This window comes from Fusarium fujikuroi, chromosome FFUJ_chr02 (genome assembly GCF_900079805.1).
Source record: "Fusarium fujikuroi IMI 58289 draft genome, chromosome FFUJ_chr02".
Taxonomy (NCBI): domain Eukaryota; kingdom Fungi; phylum Ascomycota; class Sordariomycetes; order Hypocreales; family Nectriaceae; genus Fusarium; species Fusarium fujikuroi.
In genome coordinates this window covers 3,075,470-3,102,011 of record NC_036623.1, presented here as the reverse complement: position 1 = coordinate 3,102,011, position 26,542 = coordinate 3,075,470, and the positions used below count along the sequence as shown (strand labels likewise).

The 26,542-nt window shown below is 49.4% G+C and overlaps 11 protein-coding genes; 6 read left to right on the top strand and 5 right to left on the bottom strand.

Annotated features, from left to right (window-relative positions):
* Positions 1-4,561: 4,561 nt before the first annotated feature.
* Positions 4,562-7,491, bottom strand: FFUJ_04361 (related to Los1p; the record flags this gene model as incomplete). XM_023572362.1 has 3 exons in its annotated part: positions 4,562-4,624; positions 4,685-6,519; positions 6,573-7,491. 3 exons carry the CDS (start codon positions 7,489-7,491, stop codon positions 4,562-4,564), a joined length of 2,817 nt encoding a protein of 938 aa, XP_023426499.1.
* A 734-nt stretch (positions 7,492-8,225) lies between these two features.
* On the top strand, positions 8,226-9,957 carry FFUJ_04362 (uncharacterized protein; the record flags this gene model as incomplete). XM_023572361.1 has 2 exons in its annotated part: positions 8,226-8,417; positions 8,464-9,957. The coding sequence occupies 2 exons, from the start codon at positions 8,226-8,228 to the stop codon at positions 9,955-9,957; spliced, it is 1,686 nt and encodes a 561-aa protein (XP_023426498.1).
* A 360-nt stretch (positions 9,958-10,317) lies between these two features.
* FFUJ_04363 (uncharacterized protein) lies at positions 10,318-11,004 on the top strand (the record flags this gene model as incomplete). XM_023572360.1 has 2 exons in its annotated part: positions 10,318-10,516; positions 10,580-11,004. 2 exons carry the CDS (start codon positions 10,318-10,320, stop codon positions 11,002-11,004), a joined length of 624 nt encoding a protein of 207 aa, XP_023426497.1.
* A 1,082-nt stretch (positions 11,005-12,086) lies between these two features.
* On the bottom strand, positions 12,087-13,474 carry FFUJ_04364 (probable YSC84 Protein involved in the organization of actin cytoskeleton; the record flags this gene model as incomplete). XM_023572359.1 has 3 exons in its annotated part: positions 12,087-12,150; positions 12,206-13,325; positions 13,438-13,474. 3 exons carry the CDS (start codon positions 13,472-13,474, stop codon positions 12,087-12,089), a joined length of 1,221 nt encoding a protein of 406 aa, XP_023426496.1.
* A 902-nt stretch (positions 13,475-14,376) lies between these two features.
* FFUJ_04365 (related to SFT1-SNARE-like protein) lies at positions 14,377-14,727 on the top strand (the record flags this gene model as incomplete). XM_023572358.1 has 2 exons in its annotated part: positions 14,377-14,511; positions 14,569-14,727. 2 exons carry the CDS (start codon positions 14,377-14,379, stop codon positions 14,725-14,727), a joined length of 294 nt encoding a protein of 97 aa, XP_023426495.1.
* A 347-nt stretch (positions 14,728-15,074) lies between these two features.
* On the bottom strand, positions 15,075-16,803 carry FFUJ_04366 (related to zinc finger protein Gcs1p; the record flags this gene model as incomplete). XM_023572357.1 has 2 exons in its annotated part: positions 15,075-16,636; positions 16,686-16,803. The coding sequence occupies 2 exons, from the start codon at positions 16,801-16,803 to the stop codon at positions 15,075-15,077; spliced, it is 1,680 nt and encodes a 559-aa protein (XP_023426494.1).
* A 900-nt stretch (positions 16,804-17,703) lies between these two features.
* On the top strand, positions 17,704-18,364 carry FFUJ_04367 (related to M.capricolum transcription repressor; the record flags this gene model as incomplete). XM_023572356.1 has 2 exons in its annotated part: positions 17,704-17,929; positions 17,982-18,364. The coding sequence occupies 2 exons, from the start codon at positions 17,704-17,706 to the stop codon at positions 18,362-18,364; spliced, it is 609 nt and encodes a 202-aa protein (XP_023426493.1).
* Positions 18,365-18,588: 224 nt separating this feature from the next.
* On the bottom strand, positions 18,589-19,321 carry FFUJ_04368 (uncharacterized protein; the record flags this gene model as incomplete). XM_023572355.1 has 2 exons in its annotated part: positions 18,589-19,161; positions 19,217-19,321. The coding sequence occupies 2 exons, from the start codon at positions 19,319-19,321 to the stop codon at positions 18,589-18,591; spliced, it is 678 nt and encodes a 225-aa protein (XP_023426492.1).
* A 1,082-nt stretch (positions 19,322-20,403) lies between these two features.
* FFUJ_04369 (uncharacterized protein) lies at positions 20,404-21,612 on the top strand (the record flags this gene model as incomplete). XM_023572354.1 has 2 exons in its annotated part: positions 20,404-21,169; positions 21,212-21,612. 2 exons carry the CDS (start codon positions 20,404-20,406, stop codon positions 21,610-21,612), a joined length of 1,167 nt encoding a protein of 388 aa, XP_023426491.1.
* A 681-nt stretch (positions 21,613-22,293) lies between these two features.
* Positions 22,294-23,664, top strand: FFUJ_04370 (probable Acetyl-CoA acyltransferase; the record flags this gene model as incomplete). XM_023572353.1 has 3 exons in its annotated part: positions 22,294-22,300; positions 22,357-22,448; positions 22,507-23,664. 3 exons carry the CDS (start codon positions 22,294-22,296, stop codon positions 23,662-23,664), a joined length of 1,257 nt encoding a protein of 418 aa, XP_023427215.1.
* A 65-nt stretch (positions 23,665-23,729) lies between these two features.
* Positions 23,730-25,218, bottom strand: FFUJ_04371 (uncharacterized protein; the record flags this gene model as incomplete). XM_023572351.1 has 3 exons in its annotated part: positions 23,730-24,144; positions 24,193-24,934; positions 24,981-25,218. 3 exons carry the CDS (start codon positions 25,216-25,218, stop codon positions 23,730-23,732), a joined length of 1,395 nt encoding a protein of 464 aa, XP_023426490.1.
* Between the last annotated feature and the right edge of the window lie 1,324 nt (positions 25,219-26,542).

Sequence of the window (26,542 nt, the reverse complement as noted above, 5' to 3'; positions counted from 1 at the left end):
ACCTATAGTTAACTTCAATGTTAGTCGCCGTTATCAATGAATTTGGCCACAGCAAAAAAGAACCAAGTTCGTTACGCGTGCAAGGCACAAGGATACGTTCATTGGGGATAACCTACAGCTTCAGATGGACTTTTGATCGTAGCAAGAAAAGATTCTGCGCGAAGCTAAGGTCGTGGAAAATGCGTATGTGTGATGAAAGGTGATGGGGAACTAGCTCCGACCGGCAATGGATTTATATAGGTTCTATGGCATCCGGATATCCACGCCTACGCCTACCTTACCTCATGGCAGCTACAATACGGAGTACACAATACACAATACATACGTAGGTGGAGCAACCACCGGCACGCTTCCTGACGCCCAAACAAGGGAGAAGAGCTCTTCACCGACTTCGGTGTAAGACGGTGAGGTCAGATCTGTATGTAGCAAGCAACCGTGGAAAAGGTATGGAGGTACATTAGTACGGTTCCTGAATTAGAAGTTCCTTAGTTCGGGTCTAAGAAAGGGGGTAGCACAAACTGGGCTCACCTCACCCTCACCTCACATCATGGAGGGACCGGGGCACCGATGTCGCATCAGCCGGGGGTTTCCTCCAAAATGTGAGACGGGATGGGAGATTTGTGATGGTCACAAGATCGATTGCCAGGGCCACTGGCAGGGTCATTGCATTTCCTGTCAAGAGATTGATCAAAGACGAGACTTGGACTAGACCACACCAGAGGCGCATTCAGGCACGCAGAAGCAGTACAATGTGGGGGAGCATTGATGACATGATCTGAGACTCAGCTAGTTTTTGGTTTGAATATTTAAATATGGGCTGCCTTGGTATTCATGCGGGTTGTGAGAAGATTCTATGGTGTTTTACATATAGGTAGGCTGAACTAGGTAGGTATTTTGTTGAGGTGAGATGGTGTTGTTTCCCCTTGCCTCGTCTTAAAAGTAAGGCATTGCGTAAATTTGGGTTACATAGTACAGAAGGTAGGCATTTTTAAAAGTTCCCAATTGACAATTGCAAGGTATCATCAGTCAAACAATTGATACACCTGCTATTGTACAGCCGGTCCGGGGTTCATCTCTCATAACCCTCCGACTTTTTTTTTTATAGCTTTTGATAACAACGTGGGGTTCTCCGCTGCTTCTCAATGCCCACAGCGGAACATGCATATGCAGCTCTAATTCTGAGGTGACGGTCTAGAGGCAGCCTCTTTTCTCACCCTTCTATTACGTCTCACATTCACGTCCTTTTTTTCGTCTCTGGAGACACAGACACGGACACAGACACGACACGACACGACACCATTGCGTGTCCTTCTCTGTTCAACGCCAATCTCGGACAAACAGCCAGCCATTGACGCAGACGGTGGCACGGAAAAGACACTTTGCACACCCGTCATCGAAAATCACAGTACATACATGCATCCAATGTCCATGATGAATGAGGTTGAGAGAGCGGGAAACAAGCATATGGGGCACCCAGGGATTCGATGCACCAAGTGGAGAGAAGATCAATTAGAAACCCAGATCCCACCGGCAGCCGTGGGGAGCTATGGCGGGTCGCGGGGAGCCAACTCCTAGCCTCTAGGGGCTCTTCGGGACATTGCAGGGGTAGCTCTGGCTGAGCTGGGCTCCACGGGGCGGGCTAGCATTTTCTCGGTAGCTACCTATTCCTGGAACCCCCACCTTTTCTTTCTTCCTCTCTCTCAACGTCCTACACAGCGGGCGCTTGCATGATGAGGTGGTGGTGATATGAGGGGACGTCAAGTCTCCAACTCTGTTTGCTACTTAGATAACTCAGACAAGAAGACACTGTCCACTCATCCTCCCGGGGTCTCTCTCAACACAAACAAAGTTGATGCAAGGCCTCATTACAGTCCGAGCGTTCCGGGGAATGTCTTGGCCTTCACCCGCCCATTTCTTGGTTCTAGATTGCTGCCCACTTGGCCTCGCGGCTGTCCGGCCACCGGCAAACAATTTGAGCACAGACGTGCACGTTGCCTCAACACCAAAGACAATCTAAATAACAGCATTCACTAACTCGTTGATGATGGCTGGCCTCTGAGCTAAACTGGCACCTCATCCGCTGGGGGGGCTTGCAGTAGTTTAGTCTGTCACCATCCTAGCGACAGGCTTTGTTCCATCTTTTCTAGGCAGACGAATTCTTTTCCTCCACCTTCTGACTTGGTACACCGCTATCCACCCAACCGAAATACTTCCTGCTGTCTGCAAGTGCTTGAATAACGTGCAGTAATTTGCTACAGCTATAGTTTTCAGACCCGAGCTGGGGCACGCACGCACGCACATACATACATACATACATACACATACAGACAGAACAGACATCTGATGTTGCGCGTCCCCTAGACAGACACCACGGAAGGTTTCAACTTTCAATCCCGGGTAACACGGCTGCAATCGCAATGATGCTGAGGCTGATCCTGGTCCATCCACCACCATCGACGTCAAGCTTGGGTCGAGTCAGGACTTCCTCACCGAAACCGCTCCAAGGTGAAGGGAATGATACTAGTAGCTACAAGACACAACATGCAGATACTCTTTCGACTAGTTATGTCTCGTAATAAGACTTCATTCTGACCTCGGGGTTTTCTTTTTGTGTCAGAGCTATGCTCACAGACATCCCTTGTCCCTCCTATAATCCTCAAACCCTACTCATAGTCACAAATAATAGTGCTCAGGCTAACTCACCTCTCTCGGTGTGCCATCCCACCTCCTTGGATAGACCAGGGCACCAGGCTACACCTAGATGGCCAAGACAACCTTAACACTAACCCACCCATTGGCGCCCCCCATTTGTCCATACCACCGTGACCGAGAATGTTCTCTCACCTTCTCAGTTCGTGGTCTGAACGATAGGAAACAATGACAAAGATAGCTTAGTTGTATCAGTGGGGGTTGACCCTTTCATTCACCAACTCTACTCTAGTCTAGTCTATTCAATGGTCACAAGAATGACGAGATGAAACTTGCTACGCTTTGTTGATGGGCATGGCGATCATCATTTGTGACTTGATCCAAGCCAAATTTCCATCATGATGACTTTTACGGGGTAAACACCAAAAGACGGTGTATACATACAGTAAACTCGTTGCATTTTTTGCTAACTCGTTTTATCGAAGGGCTCCGCTTGTACCTACTCAAAAGACAAAGCAAAAACAAGATATCGGACGATCTTCATTGTCCCCTTAGGGGCTGCATCGCTAATTCTGTGGGACAGATATTCTTGGGTGAGGCAGAGCGGACTTGGAGCTCCTTGGGTGACCCACATGATCTTCTTCGTTTACAACTGATCTGATCAATATCTGATGGGGGTAATTTTCTGGGACAAGCACAAGCGAGTTCATCAAGGGTGAGAGAATCGAGGCACACTTGTGTAACAGGGCCTTGACATCTTATGAACAGCGTTGGTCGAATACTGTATGTATACCACTTGGATCTGCAATGTCAAGTGACTTTCTTTGTGTAAAAGGGTCTGACAATAAGCTCACGATATGACATACCACGTAGTGTACCTAGTATAAGCACTGAAATCCAAATCACGGTGCCTCCTGTCAAACCAAGTGATCGAATTGTGCGAGGTTCACTGACATGTTGAGGCCCATATCACAACCAGGCACGCAATACCTACCTCGCCTGCAGCCCTGCCCTGCCCTTGGAGCTATCGTGTGGTGGGGAGCTGTCAAGGGATTGAAGGGAACAAGGGGGCACTAGGTGCGCATGCATGCATTCGCGCGAGTTCCAGAATCCTCGCAGAAGCACGGCCCTTCCATCCCTTATCATCACGACATGACATGACAGGACAGGACAGGCGTGCCCAAGTCTGGGGTATTGTGCGGACTGGACTGGATTTCCTATGTCCAACTTTACCTAGCTGGCGAGGATAAACCGCTGTTATCGAGCAGCCCTTTCCCCACATGCGCATAACGGCGGTTCCCGTGTGTTTCGTACGAGTAGTTTTGCGGCTGATGATAGATGGAGCCGAGTACAGAGATCTGACGTTGAGATGCATGCACAGCAGAGGCACCGGCCCGGGTTTAAAATTGCGGTGATGGGAATCAAACCAGACACCCGGGCCGGTAGTTGGATTTCCAGTAGACTTGGGGGTTGTTGAATTATATCGCCAGATACTTAGGCACTGTTCTTACTGAAGGTATCAGGCCATGGAAACATACTCGTCAATATCACGTATACAGCACTTAGACGTAACCGCACTTGATCCATCCCAACAAGTTCGTGCGGGAAACACACAAATCGACAAAGATGCTACACAATTCTGCAGAATGCATACTGTTTCTCTTCTTAGTCTTCGAGTTCAAAGATCTACCGCTCATCCAAAACCAGCCAGCCCAGAACGCCCACGGGCAGGGTATTAATACAAGTAATCCGTGTAAAACAACACATGCCATTCTGATCCCCATCAGTTTTCACTCATGCGAGGAGGTCTGTGAAAATCACTGCGAACAATGCCCCCTCAACACGAGGTTGCTTGAAAGCATGTCGTGACAACGCCCCGTCTTTTTCCATTACGCCATCCTGCGAAACTGCATCATCGGTCCTGGTCATAATTCTCAATATGGACCAAATCAAGGAGTGATGCGATATAGGGGCTCTGCGAGGTTTATTAGTACAAGTACCTTATGGTAAACGGTGATAGAATTGATAGACATACCAAGGCCCTGTTCTCTGCGAGGATCTCAAACAGTCGCGGCAACAGAGGGCGGAAAAGAACCTCATTCCAACCTCCTATTTCACCCACTTTCTCTTGATTCTTGACCATCTCTTCCTCAGCCTCCGTTTTGACCACATTGCGAGCAATGTTCCTCAGTACTAACGCCGCGCTGAGTGGAATACCAGCTGCCTGGGGCGGGAGGTTTGGATTTCGCTCATCCCGTGCTGTTGCAGTTTCCTCAAAGGTCACAGCCATAGTCTTGGCGGGAATAATCCATGAACGCTCCGGTTTCCGACTGAGCGCGTCGTTGGGCAATGCTGAAGAGATGTGCGTGTTGATATGTCTCGCGAAATCCTGAAGGTGCATTTTGGTGGACTTGGGATAGCGGGAGCACTGATCCCAGGTACAAATGTATTCCTTCTCGACGTTGTCGAATTGTCCCCCTTCATTTCGCTTCTCTCCTAGATGATCAACAAGGATGTGCTCCCAAAGTTTCTCAGGCTGAATGTAAAAGTGGCCACATTTCTCAAGCTTATTGTTAGGATTTGAGGCCCAAAGGCAACGCCCGTACTCCTTGCCATCCAAGTCAAGAGGTTTTGGTCTTGCACGGATACCGTGGATGATGAACTTTTGTTGCGGATCACCAGGCTCTCTAAGGACCTGCGCGTTTGAATCCTTATACACAGACGTACTGTTCCGGATGAAGTCGGCAGGTGTGATAAGAGGCTGATTGATGACCTTGAGTGGTGCGACAAATGCGTTTTGGTAGGCCTGCCAGGCGGCTAGTTGTGTCACAAAAGAGTTATTGTCCTCCTCGAAGAAGCAGCGAACCCAACGGTGAACACGATCTGGCTCTTCAAGCTTAAGCATCTCCTGAAGAAGATCCTCGGGCATAGGAGCAATCTGGTCACGAGCGGGAATTCTTTGCTCGGGTACAAGAACGAACTCGCGTTGTGTCTTACGAGCACCATGAGCCAGGAGGCGTGCAAGATGGTCAGTGAGGTTTTCTGGCGTCAAAGAGCGCACCAAGGTGTCCACGTTGGGCACAACAGCAGTGTACTGATAGAGGAAATCGAGGCACGCGTCGATAAGCTCATCATCGTTCAGCAAAAGCCAATTGGAAAGTCGCTGGAGCACGTGCCCAGGAACATTGCTTAGCTTGTTGGTAGCCTCGAGATTCATGGAGATGCGCCCCAGCGCCCGAAGAGAGGTCAGAATGATACCACGGTCATCAGACGTCAACTGCTCCAACAATGTCCTATACATAGGGTCGTCTGAGTCTAATGTCATGAACGGCGTCAACTGCTCAGCAATGTCCAGGGCAAGATGTTTCAGTTCCACAAGAGAATCCTTCTGCGGTAGGTTCAGAATGATGCAAATGAGATCCTTGATGGGAGGGAAGTCTGATATGTTGTGAGCATTTTCAGCTAAGGTGACCATGTTTCGCAACGTCAGGACAGCTTCAGTGATCAGCACCATATTGTCCGCAAATGACTCAGTTTGCAGAATGTCGGGTACATCCTTCTCAATGAGGTTTTCGATACGCTCCAGGATATCTTTTGTCCCATAGTTTCCATCGAGGGCACTTGGGTCACTAGAGTCATATGGAAGATTCCAAGATACGCTCCAGTTAACGTGGTAGAACAGATGTCCCACCTCAAGGGCTTTATCAACTAGACCTTCGGCCAGACCTGGGAAGGAGTCGAACTTGTACTTATCACCTCGCTCAAACGATATTTTCACTAGATGACTGAGCGCAAAGGCTTGTTCAGCAGGAATATTTGATCGCAAAGCATTCAGACACCTCATGTAAATGTTAGGGCCATCAAAACCGGCTGATACAGCTAGTTAGTGGAAGAAAAGCACAAAATTACGGATGAGTACTCACTGCCAGGTTGCATCGGTTGACGAGGGTCAATGCGTGGAGTTTGGCGTGGCTTCTGAAACTCGGTGGGCGCATTGCTTGGGGTTGGCACTGCGCGCAGTGTTAGGGGTTTAGAAAATCGCGGCTGATAGGCAGTGACCAAGTTGGATGTATTCTCAGTGTTAGTGGGGTGGTGAAGAACCGAGGGACCTCGGTTTCCCTGGTAATTCTGCTGTTGGTGCTGCTGAGGTATGTGCATGTTTGAGTGATGCGAGGGCGTCTGAGGAGGGTTCGCGGCTGGTGAGTTGGTACTGCTCGCATGGTGAGCAGAAGAATGTCGGGTTGTTCGTGAAGGTCCAGTATCCGGTTGAAAGATGACACGCTGAGGAGGTGCCTCACGTAGTCCTCTAGAAGCACGCGCACTGGCAGCAGTGTCTGGCACGGGTCGCTCGCGGACGGGTGTACCATCGTCTCCCGAGGCCGCTGAGTCTGTGGCACCAACGTTGCTCTCTCTTTTCTTTCCCCAGAAATTTTCCCTTGTGCGCGACAACAACCCAGCGCCTTTAGCCGTCACATCCTCCAGAATATCCTTTGGTGGAGGCTCCTTTCCATGTACTGTGCTGATCTCAAACGCAGCCAAGTTCTTATAGAACTTCTCCTTCAACGAGAAGGCAGTGGAGGCTTCATTGTTAGAATATATACCCAGCTCTGACGCCATACGTCGCCATGCTAGCTTCTCCTCCGAGATCTTGTCATAGCCACCACTCTCTACGACGTGATTGAAGACCTTGAACAAGTCAACATGCGTTGCGCCGACCTTGGGCTCTGGATCGAGTGTCGTTCCTCGCTTGGAGTGATAATCACGGAGTCGCGACATGAAGTCCTCGTATTCGGGCGTGCGATCTATCGTGTGCGGTGGCACCTCATTGCGAACGGGCGCCATATTGAGAGATCGGGCGATGAACTTGATTGTGCGCGGGTGGATAGAAACAGGATACGAGATGCGCAGTCGCGAAGAAGGGGGAGAGGTCTCTTGTCGTCGAGCTGCGTTGAATATCGTGCGGTCACGAAAAATTTCCACGGATAGGCGCTTCCACCCAGCGTCTGAAAGGCTTCAATGGCCTTTGTATCAATAGTTGGCTGGTTTTAGAGATACCGTGGGTGCTTGCAGCTTGATCCACGATTCTCAAATCGCATGGGTCAGTCGCTGATAGTTTGGTTTGGCGCGGCGCGTCGAAGTCCTTGGGGGTAAGATTGCGCTAGCTTATCTCCACGTGACCCTTGGTCACAACCTCCGCGCCTGGTGGAAGTTCTCTTGTTCGGTAGGTACTTACAGGTAGATACCTATCCATTCCTTGAACCTCAAATTCTCTGCCAAAATCAAATTCATTAGGTATATTCTTGATGTGGATTTATATATTTTTGCTTACGTAGTAGGCAAGAAGGAGGCTGGCCTGTTGGGACAGGTAGTATCTGCCTCCTACCTCAGATATTTATCAAGTGCTTCAAAGCGGAAGGAGAAATCAAGTCCTCAAGTTAGAGACCGATTGCATACCTAGGTAGCACAAGGCGCATAAGACTTTGTCTCTGCGAACTTCAAGCCAAACTCGATCAGAATCTTATCTCATTACTCTGCAGAGTACCTACCTATGCAGTCTTCCATTTTTGAGTTATATCATGGCTGGTCCCCCGACTCCTGTGTCGGCGTGCCCACTCGTTTACTTAGAGATCCGCGATGGAGCGAATGCCAAAGCCTATAACTCTTCCCACCCACACAGTGCCTTCACTTTGACGATCGAGGGTGAAAGGTCGATCGGATCAGAGATGGGAATCTTGGTTCTTTTGATTCATAAAGGCAAACAACAAGTGGTATGGACTGGTGCGACTGAGCTCGAGTGGGAGGCTAATAGGCTAGGTTTCCCTTCGACTCAGTGAAATAAGAGGAGGACCATCGTACTCTGCAGAGGTCATCAGCATCAATAAGGAAACTAATCGAATCTGTGTATCTGTACCCAAGAAGCCACAGGCGCTCCTCGCGCAGTTTGAGAGCAGGAGAGATTTCAGTGTTGCTGTATGCTTGCTGCAGAAGGCTGGGTTCTTCGCTAGCGAGGCAATACCAGCATCTCTTCTAACAGCTCCTCCTCAGCCTGTATCTCAAACACACGATGCCATGTTTGACACAAGGCCACGACTATCTTCAATCACACCGCCGACTTTATTGCCTCCGAATCATTTCCAAGGAACTGGTGCTTCACCTGACTTCTCGTTCACCACCATGTTGAACGCTCCTTCTCAGCATTCGCCATTTTCGACTGTCCCGACCCCGTATATGGAACAGACACAAAGAGTGCAGTCAATACCAATGCAAAACTATCTCCCAGGGACTCAAATGCGGCATACTACTCCAGGGACGGCACAACTCAACCCATACCACATGTTCCTTGAAAGAGACGGCACACACTCACATATACCTCGCATTGGGTCGCCTTTGAGGTACTCCTTCAACTCGAGCCCGCCTCCGACACAGTCACCCATCGGTAGGGCCGACATGGCGATGCCTCTAAGTGTGTCCACCACAGGCTCCCATGCACAGAGTCTCTTAGTTCGTGGAAGTCCTGAAGTCGGCTCTTTTGAAAGTCGCTCGGATGTTGATACCAAGAGCTGTAATACGCGTGCAGACTTGACAAAAGACCTTTCGCCCGAACCGTACCGTCAACAGCCGTTGCAAGACCAGGACTTTCGCAAACAGATGCCTCGACCCAGACAGTTGCCATTTGATTCAAGCGCAAAGACCGCCGTACCATATAAGAAGCCTGAGGCGCATATAGGTATACGATCGGGGCTTGAGAAATCCTCCGACTCTAGAAAACCTAGGAGTTCCCCAAGCCGATCTTTAAGGAGAGATCCAACCAATTCAGGGAAAGGCCAAAGCACCGAAACCGCGTACAACACCACAAATAAGGGGCTAAACCAGAAGAATGGCAGAGTTCTTGCGTCAGAAGACACTGATGATTATTCTAATGTAACTAGCAGTTTTGAAGATCATCCTCCCAGCTCTAAATCGGTGGGTACATTTGCAAGTGTGAAAGCCAAAGATGATATGTACAAGGACGCAGAATGTCAGACAACCATCCCAAAAAGCCCAAAAGTTTCAACTGGCTCCCAGAAGTCCCCAGAATCAAGACAAGAAACCTCGGGTGTGGAGCTCCTACCATGGGTTATACTTAGTGACTACAACACGTTGAAGGATTTGAATCAAGCAACAACCCCGTTGGTTGAACAGTTCGAAGAAGATGTTGCCAGGGGCGGCGATGCAGCTTTGCTTGCACAGTTCTATTCAAAGCAACTATGGGAAAGACGCAGAGACTTCTGGTATGCAAAGTTTCAAGTCATGGTCAGCGGGCAGTGACGACTGATTGGTGAGTTACCTGCCATATGAGCGGATAGTTGGAAGTTAAAGGAAGGAAACTCGGACATTTGACTATATTACGGGAGTTTAAGTTCTTGCAGGTAGGCAGACTGCTGATTTACTGTTGAGGCTGAGTCACCGTTCCTAATAATGAATTGTATCAATCACAACTACCTCCCCCGTTCAACAACCGACCGAACCCCTTTATGTCCTGTCCATCGAACTTATCACGGCATCAGGACGCCATTTAATGCCAAACTTGTTCACGGGGCTCAGTATTCTTGCGAAAACTCCACGTATTCCCATTGGTTAGAATTGAGCTGTATTTCTTTCTGCATTGCATTCATCCTAACTGCCACGATGTCGATATCAGACACAGTCCTACCAAGCATTGAAGACCCAAATATCCTTACAACCTTTCCGAAGCCTGGCCCCAGTCCCAGCGGCCGAGAGATAATCCACAGTCCCGAGATGCAACGGGTGTTGGACAAGTTCCCCAGCATTGATATCGAGAAACTGCTTGACATCCGGGCGAAACGAATACGCGAGTCCACTGAACGTAAGTTATAACTTCACATGTGTTACCATAGTGCATATATGTATTCTAATTATACAATTTTAGGCATTAGCAAGCGGCCTACTAGTCGTTCTGGCTGGTTCTGTCGAAAGCGAGGCCTGAGGAACCTCTTTAAAGATATCCGTCTCAGCAATACCCAGGAGACGACCAACAAGGATTTCCGTCTCTGTCGAAACACCAGCCAGTGCCCCGGTGGTCAACACACATTGGAATGGTCCGAGAAGAGGGGCAGCGACATTATGATTGTTAGTCGTCTTTCTCGCAATATGGGCAAGCATGGAGGTCAAAACAGACTCAAGCTCTGGACCAGGTTTCACAAAGAAATACGGGACGTCATCAACCAGCGAATTCAAGAGATCGAGAACGCTAATGGGGAACTTGCGAGGGCTTTCTACATCATCCAGGTCATAAATACACCTCAAGAGTTAGCCTGGCACTTCATTCGCAAGCATCCCTGGTCAAGCACCTAGTTCAAAATCAGGGTAGTCCTGCCACAGTTGGTGCATTTCAAGGCTGTATTATTTGCAAATACCCTTGATTGATTACGTTTTTCATTGAAGCTTTTGTTAATACACTCTCAAGTTCAAAGGCAATCATAGTTCACAAGCAAAATCTGAGGATCTACCTGTTACTGGTCTACGGACTGAGATCACAAAGTGAGCCTCTTCCAGCATTTACAGAACGGTTGACTAATACATGGCACTAGATAAATTCCAAGTATTTCTTTCTAGGGCCTTGTGTAAGCTCTGTTGCAAATGCCCGGCAAAGGCTCAAGTTTTGATGCCCCTCGGCGACGAAATCATTGCTTGGACGTAATAAGGACTAGGAATCTGCCTGAAGTGAGAAAGCCACTGGTCAAGAGAACGTATTCATTGTGATCCCAGACTTGGGATGCCGTTTGTCGTTGATATTGAGCCTGGCATGTACAAACTTCTCAATGTATTTTGAGGGGTACCACTCATCCCCAACTAGCCATGATAGAGTTAACTAGATTGCGTGTGAACGGTCAGCTATAACGTGCATAATTTCACTATCTCTACATCTATATGGAGCCGTGAATACTTTTACTACAGTAATTTCTGATGTGGCAAGTCTTCATACGGTTTCTGTTATGGTGCCGAGCCGTCATGTGCGCCTACTGAGCCTTATTGCTTTTCAACTATGAGAACAGCTATTCCAAAGCCGTATCTATGTTAGGTTCCTAAAGCTCGAGTTGGGAATGTTCGATGTGTCGGTTTGATAGATCTGATGGAGACACCATGAGCTTAGATATCTACTAGCCAAGACGCCTCCCATGTAATGGCTAGGGTCCATAAGCCAATACACCGTTTAGTAAAACCTCGGGTATGACAAAAATTCCATCTGCTACAAATTTGTGGTTTTTTATGATTCAAAAGCTTGTGGAGGACATATGATGTGTAAAACTGTACAGTCTTTTACAGCCGCCATTTTCCAAGGTAGACGTAAGACAAAAAAAAGTCGTCGTATTCATAAGGTATCCATCCGAAACGTGCCTAAAGGGTATTTAAATCGATACAAAAGATAACAACCGTTACTCCTTCATCTTGACATAGTTACTGGGGAAGATGCCCGTTCTTGTGCCAATTTGTCCGGTCCTAGACGCTGTTAGTTATTGCGGCGGTGTTTAAGCAATTCGCGTTGAATACATACCACCAGTCGTTATCACTCTCGGTTCGCTTTAAGACGGTGATGACATCGCCCTTCTTGAAACCCAGATCACCTGGTTGATCCGCGTCAAAGTTGTACACAGCAACTGCCTCGTTCTTCTTAAGCATTGCTTGCTTGGCGCCAAAGTTGGGCTTGGGAGCCGCTGGCCGTCCAGGGCCAGCCTTCTTCTCGGCGCCGAACCCTCCCGAACCTCCCGTGGGATTGTCACTATAAACGTAGTCGTTGTTCGCTCCACCACCAGAAGCAAATGTGCTAGAACGTGTGGGCCCGCCAAAACCGCCTGGTCTGTCGTATACATCGTCCTGCCATGTATTCGAACGGCTGGGTCGTCCGAAGCTATCATCGTATGAGCCTGAGCCTGTACGATCGCGCTGAACGCCCTCGCCCATCGCGGATCCTCGGCGACCGTTCCACACAACGTCGTCGTGCTGATCGTCGTATACAGGAATGTCGTTGTACATGGCGTCGTCACCACCGCCTCTCATACCATTGAAAACGCGCGAGTTGAGAATATTCATGAGAGGGGCAGCTTGAGGAGGTGGCCTCACAGAACCGGTAAGGAGCTGCTGCGCTGTGAAGCGCTGGCCATACATCTTCTCATTAGCATCACGGCGCTCAATAATGGCAGATCCCTCAAGGGAAACACCAGCAAAGAGACCCTTGGTCTTGGAGTAACTGAAGATACCGGCGACACCTTTCAGCGATGCAGCGCCGGCTGCTTCGGCATTGCGACCAACGGGTCCAGCTGCCAAGGAGACATTGCCACCTAGTGTCAAAGAGCCAGCTTGGGCAAAGGACCGGACGGCGCTCGAATCGTTCAGAATAAAGACAAAATCGGTCAATTCGAAACCAACTTGACCACCGAAGCCGGCTCCGGCGGTCGCAATAGCGCTCGGAGCGCTCCAACCACCCTCAGGAAGTCGGGCGACGACGAGGCCGCTGCCAAAACGGCCTGAGCCGAGGAAGCCGGCCTTGAGAACAGTGATGATGGCAAGGCCTTTAGCATTGGCCAGGATGGACGGAGGAATGACCTTGTCGGGACCGAAAGACTGGCGAGGGTTGATGAAAGAAGTCAGGATCTTGCCGCACTTCTTACATTCCGCTATTGGGGAGTTGTGTTAGCCATGTCTCGCACTTGAGCTGATCGCTTCGTTGAGGGGTGGAGGAGCCCATGATGCGCGATCATGAGTGCGGAATTTGGTGGTTCAACTTACACGCCATAGACGACGGGAGGGGATTGTTGAGGCCCATCGTGATACACTCAACCAAAGCTCAAGAGATGCAATGCACAATTAGGAACAGGGATCGAAAGTTGTCTTCGCGCAAGTCGAAAACTGTTGTTGGAGGAGCCAAGAAGCTCTCAGTACAAGGGCGATGGGTGGGGTTGATATGATAGGTATAGTAACCCAGCTTGTCCGGGTTGCGTCGTCACCAGACGAGTTACTGCTGCGCCTCGATGGTATATGCCAAGGAGTGGACGTAAGCAAACGAGTGTAGAATATTCTGCGGCGATATTGTACAAGGACTTGTAGGATCGACAAAGCTACAAAGAAAGGAAAGTAGTGGTCTTAAGTCTACACTATTAGGTGCAGACGTTGGGCAATGCAGATTCACGGCACCTCGTAATGGGGAGCTTCCATGTCCTGTGGCGCAGCAATCCAAGTCAATGTGAGAGCGTGATTAACAACGAATCCACTGAACTTGGAGCCTTTTACGACTACCCAACCATTTTCTTTTATCTGGCCTTGTCTGTAACGTGTTGCCCCGCCTTAGGCGCCAGGGTATAGTACATTTACAGCTTTCCTTGGGTGCATGGAGAAATCTCCAGTTTCTGGGTGCATGGAGGTGTGGCTATTAGCTGAAGTGTGGCGGTGTCGGCATTAGAGTACGTACCGCTGAATGTCCAGCGCGCCCGCGTGAGGTGGCCGTGGCGGACTTTGGGGCCGACCGAGGAGGTCGTCATGGCTATCGGTTTCGTGTTAGAACTCGAACCCCTTTCATAACTTGGCACTTGACATTTCGAGGATTCATTTTACAACGACGAGGACATCTTGTCTTCTGCAAAGCGACGACAAACACGCACCCAATAATCTGTTCCCATCGAAAGCCAGACTGTGCCGACAACCCATCCCTAACTTCCGCCAAACCTCATCATGTCCGAAGCCTACGAACGAGAGCGCCAGAACAATGCGCGCCTGGATGAGCTCTCTGCAAAGGTCTCCGCCCTTCGCGGTGTGACAGTCGACATTTACGATAATGCCCGAGCTCAGGATGTCATCGACAACACCGTCTGTCTACCCCCTTCGAAAGCGACAGTTTATATATAGCCTACTAACCTCAACCAGTCCGATACTTTCTCCTCCATGACCACACAGATGAAGGGCTCTGCTGGCCGCTTAACTCGCATGGCTGCATCAGGCAACCGTGTCGCTATTCTCAAACTTTCGGGAATCGTTATTGGCGTTTTCTTGGTGTTATTCTACGGGGCTAAACTGTTGTTCTAAGACCCTTGATACAGATATAAGCTGGACATGGCATCCGTCGTGAAGGGAAGACGAACATTTACCAGGTGGTACACACAGATGATCAAGGGCATCCAAGTGTCCACGGCTAAAAGGCTAAGGAGTCGTGCCTCAGGATTTTTACTGTTTTCGCAGCGTTGGGCCGGCGTTATTTGAATACACTCACATTGCTTCTCACACGAACCAATGTCATAATGGTCGTACAATTTTTTAAGTCATCCTGTTTCGCATCTACTTGACTCCTAACATGCAAACGCCAATCATGCCTGCAACTGTTTTATAGAAACCTCCGCCCCAAAAGTCATCTAGATGTTTCCAAAACTCACTGCCTACTGCCACACGTTGGAGAACAAGTCTTCATCTCCGCCAAAGCCACCGCTTGGCTTGGTTTGGCCACCACTGCCACCAGCAGCAGGTCCACTGCTTGTCCATCCTCCGAACTCCTCATCCGCCGATACCTTGGGCGATGCAATAGGGTTGAAGCCTCCTGATGCCCCAGGGACGATGGGTGTGTTGGCAAAGGCTCCTCCCGTGTTGCCCCAACCAAAATCGCTCGCCGCGGGTTTTGTTGGTTCAGGGGCTTTCTGGATGGGAGCTGGTGCAGGAGCTGCAGGGGCTCCCCAATCACTTCCGCCCCAAACATCAGCACCAGAGAAACCACCCATAGAACCGGCTGCGTTAGCAGTTGTCGTCGTACTGGTTGGCGCGGCGGCAGGAGGGCTTTGGGGAGAAGAGAGGTTGAAGACGGAGTTGGTAGAAGCAACTGCGGGTTGTGGTGGAGGAGGCGATGTGGTCACGGGTGCAGAAAGATCAAAGAGGTCACCCATAGCGGAGGATTGAGCGGGCTTGGGCGGGACAGGAGCAGCAGAAGCAGCCGGCGGTGGGGAGGAAAAGCCACCGAAGTTCGAGAAGTTGGAAGACTGCTGCTGGTGGGTAGGGGCAGCGGGTTGGGAGGGTTTGTTGTTGTTGAAGAAGCTACCTCCTCCTAGGCCACCAAAGGCATCGCTGCTTGATGTTGTACGACTGGCAGAGCTGAGGCTGGCAAAAGGGTCGGGAGCGGCGGGCTTAGGGGGATTCGAGATGCTGAGACCACCAAAGGCGTCGTTGAAGCGACCAACAGAGCCTTGAGACTGGTGGCTGAAAGTCGGAGAGGCAAGACCACCAAAGCCCCCCGCAGATGACTGTTGCTGAGGTTGAGTAGGAGGTTGAGGTTTAGGCGCAGTAGCATATAAAGATAGGATAGATTGTTTCAAATCGGGACGAGACTGGCCGCTCGGAGCGGTACCGGTTGTGCTGGCCGGTCGAGGAGGAGCCGCGGGCTCGCCAAAGAAGTCGAGTCCAAGTAGTGAGTCCTTTGTGCTTGTTGCCCTCGGAGGAGCAGGCTCTGCCTTAGGAGCCACCTTCGCCGCATGAGGAGCAGCGCTGCTTGATCGCACAGGGACAGGGTCTCCGCCGATAAGATCTCCCTGAGGTGCAGGGATAGATTTCGGTGCTTGTGAGTTGCCTAGGGACGCCTTTCTGATGGACTCCTTGCGCTCTATGACTTGCTTCTCCTTTACAATGCTAAGGGGTACATCGTCGTCGCCATCAGCATCTAGAGTAGCAGGATCGGGCATGGGGCCGTCCATAACCCATCGCTTGAGTTCGTACTTTGTTCGGATAAAGTTCTCGATCTTGGCTTCAGAGGGAGCATGACCTGGCGCAAGCTTGGCCTCCCAGTATTTATTGGCGCGAGCATTTCCCCAGCTCAAAACGCTTTGGAGTTGTTCGTCGGTCCAAGAATCGAGGTCGACGGACTTGACTCGGCTGATGTGGGTGCCCATGCCACGATGGATGCCCGAACATCGGATACAGATGAAGACACCAAGGTTCCAGCTGGCCCATCGAGGATCTAAAATGGTCAGATGGATGTGCTAGCAAGCTCGTAGTCTAACACATACGCTTGTTTCGTTTACAATCAGAGCAGACCTTATTGGCCTCCAACTTGAGGAGACTCTTGATGGTAGCTTGGTTTTGCGCCGCCCGCTCAGCAGCGGGGTTCGGGGCTCTCCTGGACATGGTGATGCTGATTGATGAAAATCAGAGCAAGTTCGTTATGAGTTGTGGTGGGAGTCGAGGTAAAGAGATTCGAAGCGTCACTCTGAACGAGCGTTGTTGCAAAGTGGCAACCTGTTCGAAAAGGGTGTGCCTAGAATTGGATGAATGTTGATAGGGAGGTGCCAAGGTGGTCGGTGATGTTCCCTTTAGCTGCCCAGCGGAATTAATGCATGGGCGGGGCGGGTCTGGACACTGCGCGGTAGGTACCTGACCCCTGGAATTGGCGGGGGGTTACAAGACTGCACCAGCCACTGGATGATCGAAGCTTGAGGTAGGCTTCCTTTCATCGGGCTTGTATCAATAACTAGTATCCATTTCTTTTGTGAATATTAGTAGAGTCGAGTCGACCAAATTTGCATTTTAATTAATTATCTTAGCCTGCCTATTGTCTCAAAGAAACTCAGACTCACAGCTTATCTTCGCAGGTGAATTTATCTGTCTCACATTTTGAAATGCAGTTACCAACCTTGGGGACTTCAACCATTTTGGTAAGATGCGAAACATGGGGGCTGAAACCGAAGTCTTATCGTAGTCGAAGAAAATAAGACTTTTTTAAGCTTTTAGAGTAATCTTCTCTTAAAGTTGAATCATCAAATTACCGGATTTGGAATTGCACCAGCGTATTCAGGCGCAATACTCGAGCCGTTGGGCCACAAAGAGCGTAAAGCGGAATAATCAAGATGTGGCTGTGGTAGGCTTAGCAGCAATAATTCGATGATGCAAATGATTCCACAGTTCGCAATCCATGATTTGTCAACTGGTTGCCACTAAGATCCGGGACTTATAACGTCTCTCTTCAAGGTCATGTATGATAACTCATCTTCAATCAAATATAAATAATCATATACAACTCCCTTCTCAATGCGCTTCTCTCCATTACTGTCAACACTCTTCTACACTTTCTCAAACATCACCCGCGTGAGACCTCCTCTGCCTTCACACCTGGCCTTTCGACCTATTCCCCTGCGATCTATGTCTGGTATTCCTCTGCTGGGCGCTTTATTTGGCACTTCATCCAAGAACTCTTCCAATATGTCGTACCCTGATCAACGTTCAAACGACGAGTGGCGGGCTGTCCTCAACAAGGGTATGTTCTTGCACTGCTAGCATCTCTTCTGCGCAGTAACTAACATTCGCAGAGCAATTCCGTATCCTGCGTGAGAAGGGTACCGAACCTCCTGGCTCTGGAAAGTTTGACAAGCACTATCCTGAGCAGGGTGTCTATACCTGCGCTGGTTGTGACGCTCCGCTTTATAAGGCGAGCCACAAGTTCAGCTCCGGTTGCGGCTGGCCAGCCTACTTTGACAGCATCCCTGGTGCCGTTGTCCGTCACGAAGATCGCGCTTTCGGTATGGCACGAACGGAGATTGTATGTGCCAACTGCGGCGGTCACCTAGGACATGTGTTCAAGGGCGAGGGCTTTGACACGCCCACTGATGAGCGTCACTGCGTGAACAGCGTCAGCCTAAGCTTTTCACCCGACGATAAGACTGTCAAGGATAAGCCCGAAAGCAAGGCTTGATTCGAAGTATAAGGTATCTGGAGAGACGAATGATGAGATTACGAGCGGCATTGGTATGAATGAGGAGCATATGGCGCAGAGTGTGAAGTGTGGTACTTAGCTGAAATTGAAACATGAAAACATTAAACAACGAACGGATTCTACAGTGACTGGTCTTAGAGTTCTCCTTCAGCTGAAAGTTGGCTGTTGCACATCCCAACCCGCTTAAGATTTATCAAATCGTTTCAATCAAATCTCTCAGGAAAGTATAACCATTCTCCACGTTCCGCATCCCAGTGTCGGAATCTTTGAGATCTCTGGTCCCAAGTCCAGTAATCATCGTCCATGTCACCGTCTTCGGAGAACTTGATTTCGGGTGGTGTCAAGGCTTCTCCCTGTATATATGCTTCTTCGATATCGGCTTCCACGGGTTGGTCCTCAAAGGTAACATCCAGAGAACGTATTCTTTCCTCCAAGCCATCTACTAGCGAAGTTTCAGTCTTTCCATCAAGTCTTCTTTGAACGTATGTATTCCTTTCTGTGCGAGTGTCGGTCATCTCATCCTTGACTAAAGATCCTTTTTCTTGGGTTCCATTGTGTCCTGGGGATGTATATGTCGAATTTTTCAATCCCTCTTCAGCACAGGATATAGTAAATGATGCTGCGGAGACTCGAGACACTTGACCTTGATAGACGGACTTCCGCTGGGGATCCTTCAGCTGTCTCTTATGAGATTTCCCTCTCGTGGATGCTTCCGCATAACGGACTGTACTATAATTATTTCCTTTTCCGGCATAGAGCTGGCCAGGCATGAGCACCTTAAAAGACATTAGTTCAAAGTCGTGTGACGGGTATTTGAAGAAGCATTCATACCTTGACCAATGCATTATAGCAACTCTGTCCATTGTTTTCTTCGACATCCGTCCTATCTACCGGACAGCGCACGAACAAGGCTTTGATAGCAATTTTGGGGGCCATCAAATCGACCAATCTAATTGTGTTCCTGACTTGAGTCAAGTTTATACCTGGAAGACTTGTAATGCGATTAACAGTAATTCTGTGAAACCAGCTTTCAGGAGGCCTATGGCGCAAGTCAGAAATAGCGGGTATATTCATGGCAACAATATACTGACTGTAATAACTTCCGGTGAATATTGAATCTGAGTGTTCATTGATACCTGTTGAGTGCATAGATGGTCATTTTTATGTCCTGGCCGCATTGAGGTAACTCGGAAATGGGCGGCATTCAGCTTTCGGAGTCGTAATACATTACGATGACAAGGCGAATGTGTTATTCCATGAGGCATGCCACTTCGTAATCATTTACTATGAAACTGGTCATTTTGAATATTGTTTCTGTCAGAGCCCGACGCCCGGTGACTTATGCTCCTTTGAGGCGCAGCACTGACAACACCATATCCGGTTGCCTTTCATATTGAGGTTGAAAAGGCCCACGATTGTGACAAGGCGATGACAGTTACAGAAGTGGAATGTAACTGTGATTCAAACTCGCATCCGCGCCTCATCAGAGGTGATAAGATGCAGTTCCTCGCTTTCAACCATGCATGGCCAGTCTCGGTCGCACAACGCACAGAGGCGGCTCTTTATTTCACCGTTAGCAGCACAGCCCGCCTTCGATATGTCGGTAAAGCGAGGCTGTGCACAGCGACAAGCACCAGAGACCACTCAAAACGCTTATTCTTTGGGTGTTTGATGGAAAAGAGGATCGAGGCAGACAATTGGACCAGTATGCCTCGGAATAAAGAAGCGTGCTGCTACAGGGTCTAATCCAATGGCTGGCCACAGACATCTGCACTTTTGCTGCGCTGCCTGTCCACGATGTCGAGGAAAACCTAGCAGAGGTGATTTCACTCAGACATCAAGCCTCATATACTTGTTGCATATATCAGCTTGAATTTCATACCCCCGCAGCTCCATTCTTCATTGTGTCTAGTTCCTGTTTAAGAATCGAGGTCCCTGTTTTTTTAAACGATATTTACTCTTTTCCAGGCACTATTCTCTGCCTTACATCCATTTCGTCTACCATCTAACATTTGCCAATGACTCCGCCGAGCAGACAAAGAAACCCAGCTCTGGCTGGTAGGCCTGGTCGCCTGAAACTCAGCGTGGAAGAAGCCATCAGACAAGCTTCCCCTCGCTCGCGGTCGCCCTCTACACTCAGTCCCATCTCCAAGGATCGATCAAGGCGTCGAAGTAGTTCGTCGACTACTTCTCACACTGTTGAGTCATTCCGACGGCGGGCCAGAAGTGACAGGTACTTTGATCCTCTGGGCTTTCAAACCCAGACGAATCAACCCGAAACTTGCATAACATTTCCACCTCTTGGCTCCCAGGACTCTTCGCCATTCCCTCGATTATCCGTGGACGAGTCCGCCGTTTTCACAGACGAGGAGCCTCCAAGCCAAGGCCAGTCTCCTATTTCTCCGCTATCAGGCCCCAACTGGCAGATGCCAGCACAGCCCCTAAGAACTCAGTCAGCACGAGTCAAACATGAACAGATGATCCGAGTTACTCTCAAAACCCAGACCACCGAAGTACCGTGTATTGCCAAGTGCTATCTCACTCGAGATTCGAGTGTCGTCGATAACGACTTTGCTCGCAACTGGGGCGTCAAGATACATCCAGTGCCCAAGCCTCGCTGGAAAGACGCCCGACACTGGTGCGAACTGGATGTAATTGACGTGGAAACAATTGGCAGTGTTCAAAAGCAACTGTCAATTCGGCTTGGCAAGCTTCCAGACCAACGGGTCAGTGTTGAGCTTGGCATCGATGCACTCAAGGCTCTGCATCTAGTTGATGAAACTGGTAGGTAGAATGTCGTACTGATTAGCTCATGTCAGAATGTAGCTAACCCAAAGATAGAACAGTTGTCTCGATCTGCACCTCCAAGCCAATATCTATCATGGACTGGCATCAGCCCTCCTTATATGCAGCAACCTCAGGATATCCTCGGACCGTATGTGCTTACACCTCCAGTATCACAACAATATACCACTGGCCGCAATCGGGCCCTTACGGTACCGTCGATACCTTCTATCAGGATAGATACATCGTTCGATACTTCACTTTCGGTACCAAATTCCGTGGGCGACTCAGGTTCTTGTGAAGACTCAAGTTCACCTTGGGATTGGGATGCTCTGTCGATAGCATCTCAGTCATATCAAGAAGAGGACCCGAGCGCCGCCTGGAGTCCGGCTGTTTCGGACTGCGGTGGCCTTTCCTCTTCTTTTGACACTTGTATGAAATAACAATCCGCGACTAGGGGATTTCCTGTTGATCATCTTTGTTTGTTGTTTGTTTACTTTCCTTGGTGAAGAATGGCGTTGGTCTTGTATTAAAATTCTTATTATGTTTTCTTACATAGATACCCAGTTCGGGAACGGCGGTGTCACGAATCAAGTCCGCCAATCTTCAACGAGTCGGTTATTTCCTTGTGATAATTGGGGGACCACGTGCTTATCAGACTCAGATCAAATCGTCATTTTTTGGAGTATTTCTTACTTTACTAGCCACCGCGTGACGCAAGAGTGAAAGCAGTTGGAGAAGTTCCCCCGCGCTGAAAGCTGGGGAAATAACATGTGATCGGACACTAAAAAGAGGCGCTAGCAACGCCAAGACTGGGGCGACGAGATGCCTCGGTCGGTCGGTCTCACGGTTTGAAGTCCGTTCTTAGCTGGTCTCCATCTTCGGCCATTCTTTACCATCTTCTCCTGTGACAAAGCTGACCAAGCCCGAGCCTACTTCTACTCCTGCACAACATCCGAGGTCTAGCAAGGTTTCTCTCTGTATAATAATCCTTCCTCTCTTATACTTTTTCTCCGCCTCAATCAAACTTCTGTCCTCTGTTTTGCGCATTATACCCCAGTACTACCTACTCAGATCTCTCCCTCACCTCAAACACTTTTATCTATCCTTACATCATAGCAAAAATGGGTGGTATGTCTTCTTGTCGCACTGCGATCATCGCAAACTCGAACTAACTGTCTTTCCAGTCACCGACAGAATCATTCAGATTGGAGGCCAGATCTCTGGCAACCCGACCGCTGGCGGTCGCGAGAAGATCCTCCAGAAGAACCCTGACGATGTATGTTGCCAAGCATTGCCGTCCGTATGCGCCGATACAGTTTACTGATCATACATAGATCGTTGTCACCGCTGCCTGCCGAAGCGCATTCACCAAGGGAGGCCGCGGTGGTTTCAAGGACACCCCCGCTGCTGATCTCATGGCTGGTGTTCTCAAGGCCATCCTCGACCGCTCAAAGATCAACCCTGCTCTCGTCGAGGATCTCTGCGTTGGAACTGTTCTCGCCCCCGGTGGCGGCGCAACTGAGATGCGAGCTGCCAGCTTGGTCGCCGGTTTCCCTGAATCTATCGCCGTCCGAACCCTCAACAGACAGTGCTCTTCTGGTCTCCAGGCTACCGTCGATGTCGCCAACCAGATCAAGACTGGCATGATCGATATTGGTATCGGTGCTGGCGTTGAGAGCATGTCCCTGAACTATGGCCCTGGCGCTGTCTCCGAATTCTCAGAGGCCTTTGAGAACCACCCCGAGGCTGCCAACTGTAAGGTGCCCATGGGTGTCCTCTCTGAGCAGATGGCCAAGGATCTCAACGTCACCCGAGCTGCACAGGACGCCTTCGCTGCCTCATCATACCAGAAGGCCGTCAAGGCCCAAAAAGCAGGACTCTTTGATGAGGAGATTGCTCCCCTCAAGGTCAAGTTCGAGGACAAGGAGGGTAACACCAAGGAGATTACCGTCTCCAAGGATGATGGTGTCCGTGATGGCATCACTGCTGAGTCTCTGGGCAAGATCCGCCCTGCTTTTGCCAAGGACGGCTCTATCCATGCTGGTAACGCCAGTCAGATTTCTGACGGTGCTGCCGCTGTCCTCCTCATGAAGCGATCTACTGCCGAGAAGCTTGGACAGAAAATCCTCGGCAAGTACGTTTGCGCCTCGATTGTCGGTGTCAAGCCCCTTCTTATGGGACAGGGCCCCTGGAAGGCTATCCCCAAGGCTCTCGACCTTGCCGGTATCTCCAAGGATGATGTCGATATCTGGGAGATCAACGAGGCTTTTGCCAGTCAGTGTTTGTGGTGTGCCAACGAGCTGGGTATTCCCCAAGAAAAGATCAACCCCAAGGGAGGTGCTATTGCCTTTGGCCATCCCCTAGGCTGCACTGGTGCCCGACAGGTCTCTACTCTTCTATATGAGTTGAAGCGAACAGGCCAAAAGGTTGGCGCAACATCTATGTGTGTAGGAACTGGTATGGGTATGGCCGCCATCTGGGTCGCCGAGTAGAGTTTGTGTACAAATATTCACAGCATGTATTAAGAGCATTTAGTATTTATTTCGATTTATCTTTTCTAGAATCCTTCTATACGAGTTCCCACATTCTTCTCATTTGCAACCTCAATGAGATGTGTTCCCACCACGAGATCCATCAGTCCAAGCCCGACACTCTTGTATACTACAGTCCCGTCCCTCAACCAACGACAGAGATGGTCCTCTGATTTTCTCTTTTCTTTGTCCAGAGAGGTACTGGAGTTCTTTCTTGAATGGAAAAAGGAGCTTGATCTGCGCCCTTCTGAATCTACTGAACCTGTAGGGCTGGTCGGGGGGTCACTGGCATTGCTTCCGCTGCCATAGACCGTGGACATGGAGCTCATCCTACCATGGATATCCAATTTATCCATGTCAGAAGAGAAAGATGCCTGACTGCTGGAGAATCCGTCGGACTCCTCTATAGCTAAACGATGGAGCATCACAAGTTCCCCCAGCCTGCCATTGATGTCAGTGACTGTTTAGAGAGGATGGATAAGCACATACTCTACAAGTTGATGGGGCCCAATATTGGCAGCAATAATCTCGCCTGCTTCTTTGAGCACGCCTCTGATATTATCAACGACGATGACTCCGCCTTCGACTGCATGCTTGTGGAAATGTCGATGAGGCTTGTCCTCCCTCTTTACTGCTAGCTGGATAAGGTCATTTGGAAGCTCCCGCATTTCTGGTGTATAACTTCCGACAGCAATGATTAGTCTTCCTTTCTTGCGGCCCTCATGAGACGTTAAGATAGATCCATCAAAGAGGTCTTTTTGCGAGGCTGTGCAGCAGTAGATCACATCTGCATCCCTTATCTGATCTTTTATGAGGCGTCGATACTCGTGGAACGCGGGGATCAGGAGACCGAACTTGGTGTCCGACCAACCTTCTCGTCTCTTAATCTCAGGAGGGATACTGGCGAATCTCTTCAGAATGCCGGTCGCTTTATCGCTCCACCTATGGTTTATAACATGAACGTGTTTAATAGTACTGCCGCGGATCATCAGGGCAAGCCGGATATGCCAGTAAGCCTGAAGACCGCTGCCAAATACTGTCAAGGTCTTGACATGATTGCGGCGCTCCAACAAACAGGTAGATGCCAGGGCTGTTCTGAATGCTGTGAGAGCTGTTGCATTGACGATTCCAAGTGGTGATCCATCTGGCCGGAACAGGTTGAGAACACCAGTAGGACTGATCTGTGTAACCCTGGAATCCTGGGATGCTTCCGTACTCGTCAAGGAAATTACTTATTGGTTAGATTGATTCGTCTATACTGTAAGATGAAGTCTCACCTTTGCAGCCCATTCCACACGGAGCACATGAGGGCATATAGAGCGTCCTAGCCATGGTCTCTGGATGTAGTGTTGAAATGCGTTCTGGCTGCTGAAAGGCTTCCTCAAGAGCCGGCACTCCGGTAGAGAATTCGTGTAGGGATGAAGCCAGAACATGGCGGAACTCGTCAAGCTCGTCAACAGTAAGACCTTCCAGGATGGAGTTAACCTGGTCGTTTGACAGAACGGTGTAAGTCATTTTTCGTGAGGCTTCATCCACTGGACTGCCTTTCCGGAATGTAGGAGGTATTAATAGCAGGGAACTTGCAATGAGGCAGTTTGTGCAATTGGTCGTTCGCGGGTTGTTTGCTTGAGTTTCACAGTCAGATCATGGGCTAGAGACCAATGAGTGTTGCTTGATAAGCTACAAAGACAGAATTGATGCGTGTTAAAGATGATGTAATGGTGTAGAGCTTGTATTTATAGGTAACTTTGGCAGGTCCCCGGATCTTCTACGGGAGGAAACACTCCACCTCAACACGTGGTAAGAATAAGGTACCCAACGATCGTGCAGGCCATGGAACGTTTAGTTGGGTGTTGTTGGCAGGACTGAATTGAGGCTATTCCTGTGAGAAGATCTCGATTGGGGTAGGTCTAGATGACGAATTCGCTTATTCGTGTAACATGAATGAAGTTGATCGATTGTCACACATCCGTAGCTGGTCAATATATTTCTGTAGAACGCTAATTATGAAAGTAAACCAAGGGATAATATTCAGAGCATGAAGTCAGTCTTGTGGTAGGTAGCCATGAATCGACCATACTCCAGACTTTAAAGACCAGCTGTCATTTTGGACTTTATAGTTCGAGAAGTTTGTGATGTTATAACAAGCACAATACCTATACATGAACCTTGAGTGTTGATTCGTGGGCTTAAAAAACGGCTTTTGAAGGGTGCCTGGATCTCAGTATACCCTCACCTCCAAGCTGATGTCTTCGAATACGAATCCGTGGAGCTCCGAAGCATCCACTGGCCGACTGAGCTTAGTCGTTCATAAACTTGGCAATTGTCTCTGTAAAAGACTCCATTTGAGAACCAACTCCGCTTCACTCTGGGCGAGGCTTGGCGATGCCGCGTGGTCAACGTACGTCACTTGGCTGTGCAGAGAATAGAGTTGCCTAAACAGAAAGTGAATACATGTTAAGCAAGACAGCACAAAGTCAGAACAGAACAGAAAAGAAAAGAAACAAGGACTACAAAAGCCTCTTGGTTGCGTCTCAGCAGACCCAGAGACCCGAAACCAAAACCCTTTGTCTCATGTTCACCAACTCGACCTCCACTATCCACTATCAACAGTGCACCATCCATCCTCGTTACAGGACCCGTTCCCCTACAAACACAAAACAGCCAATGCCCCGTGGAGCATCCACTCGCCTGCCCTTCCATTAACTCGCCCGTCCGTATCGAGACTTGGAGCCAAGCCCTTTGACCCTGCACCAGCCTCAATCAAAATTGGGGACTACCTCAGCAACCATACCATACCTACCTACACCTGACGAAGAGGCTACGTTCATCATTTCAA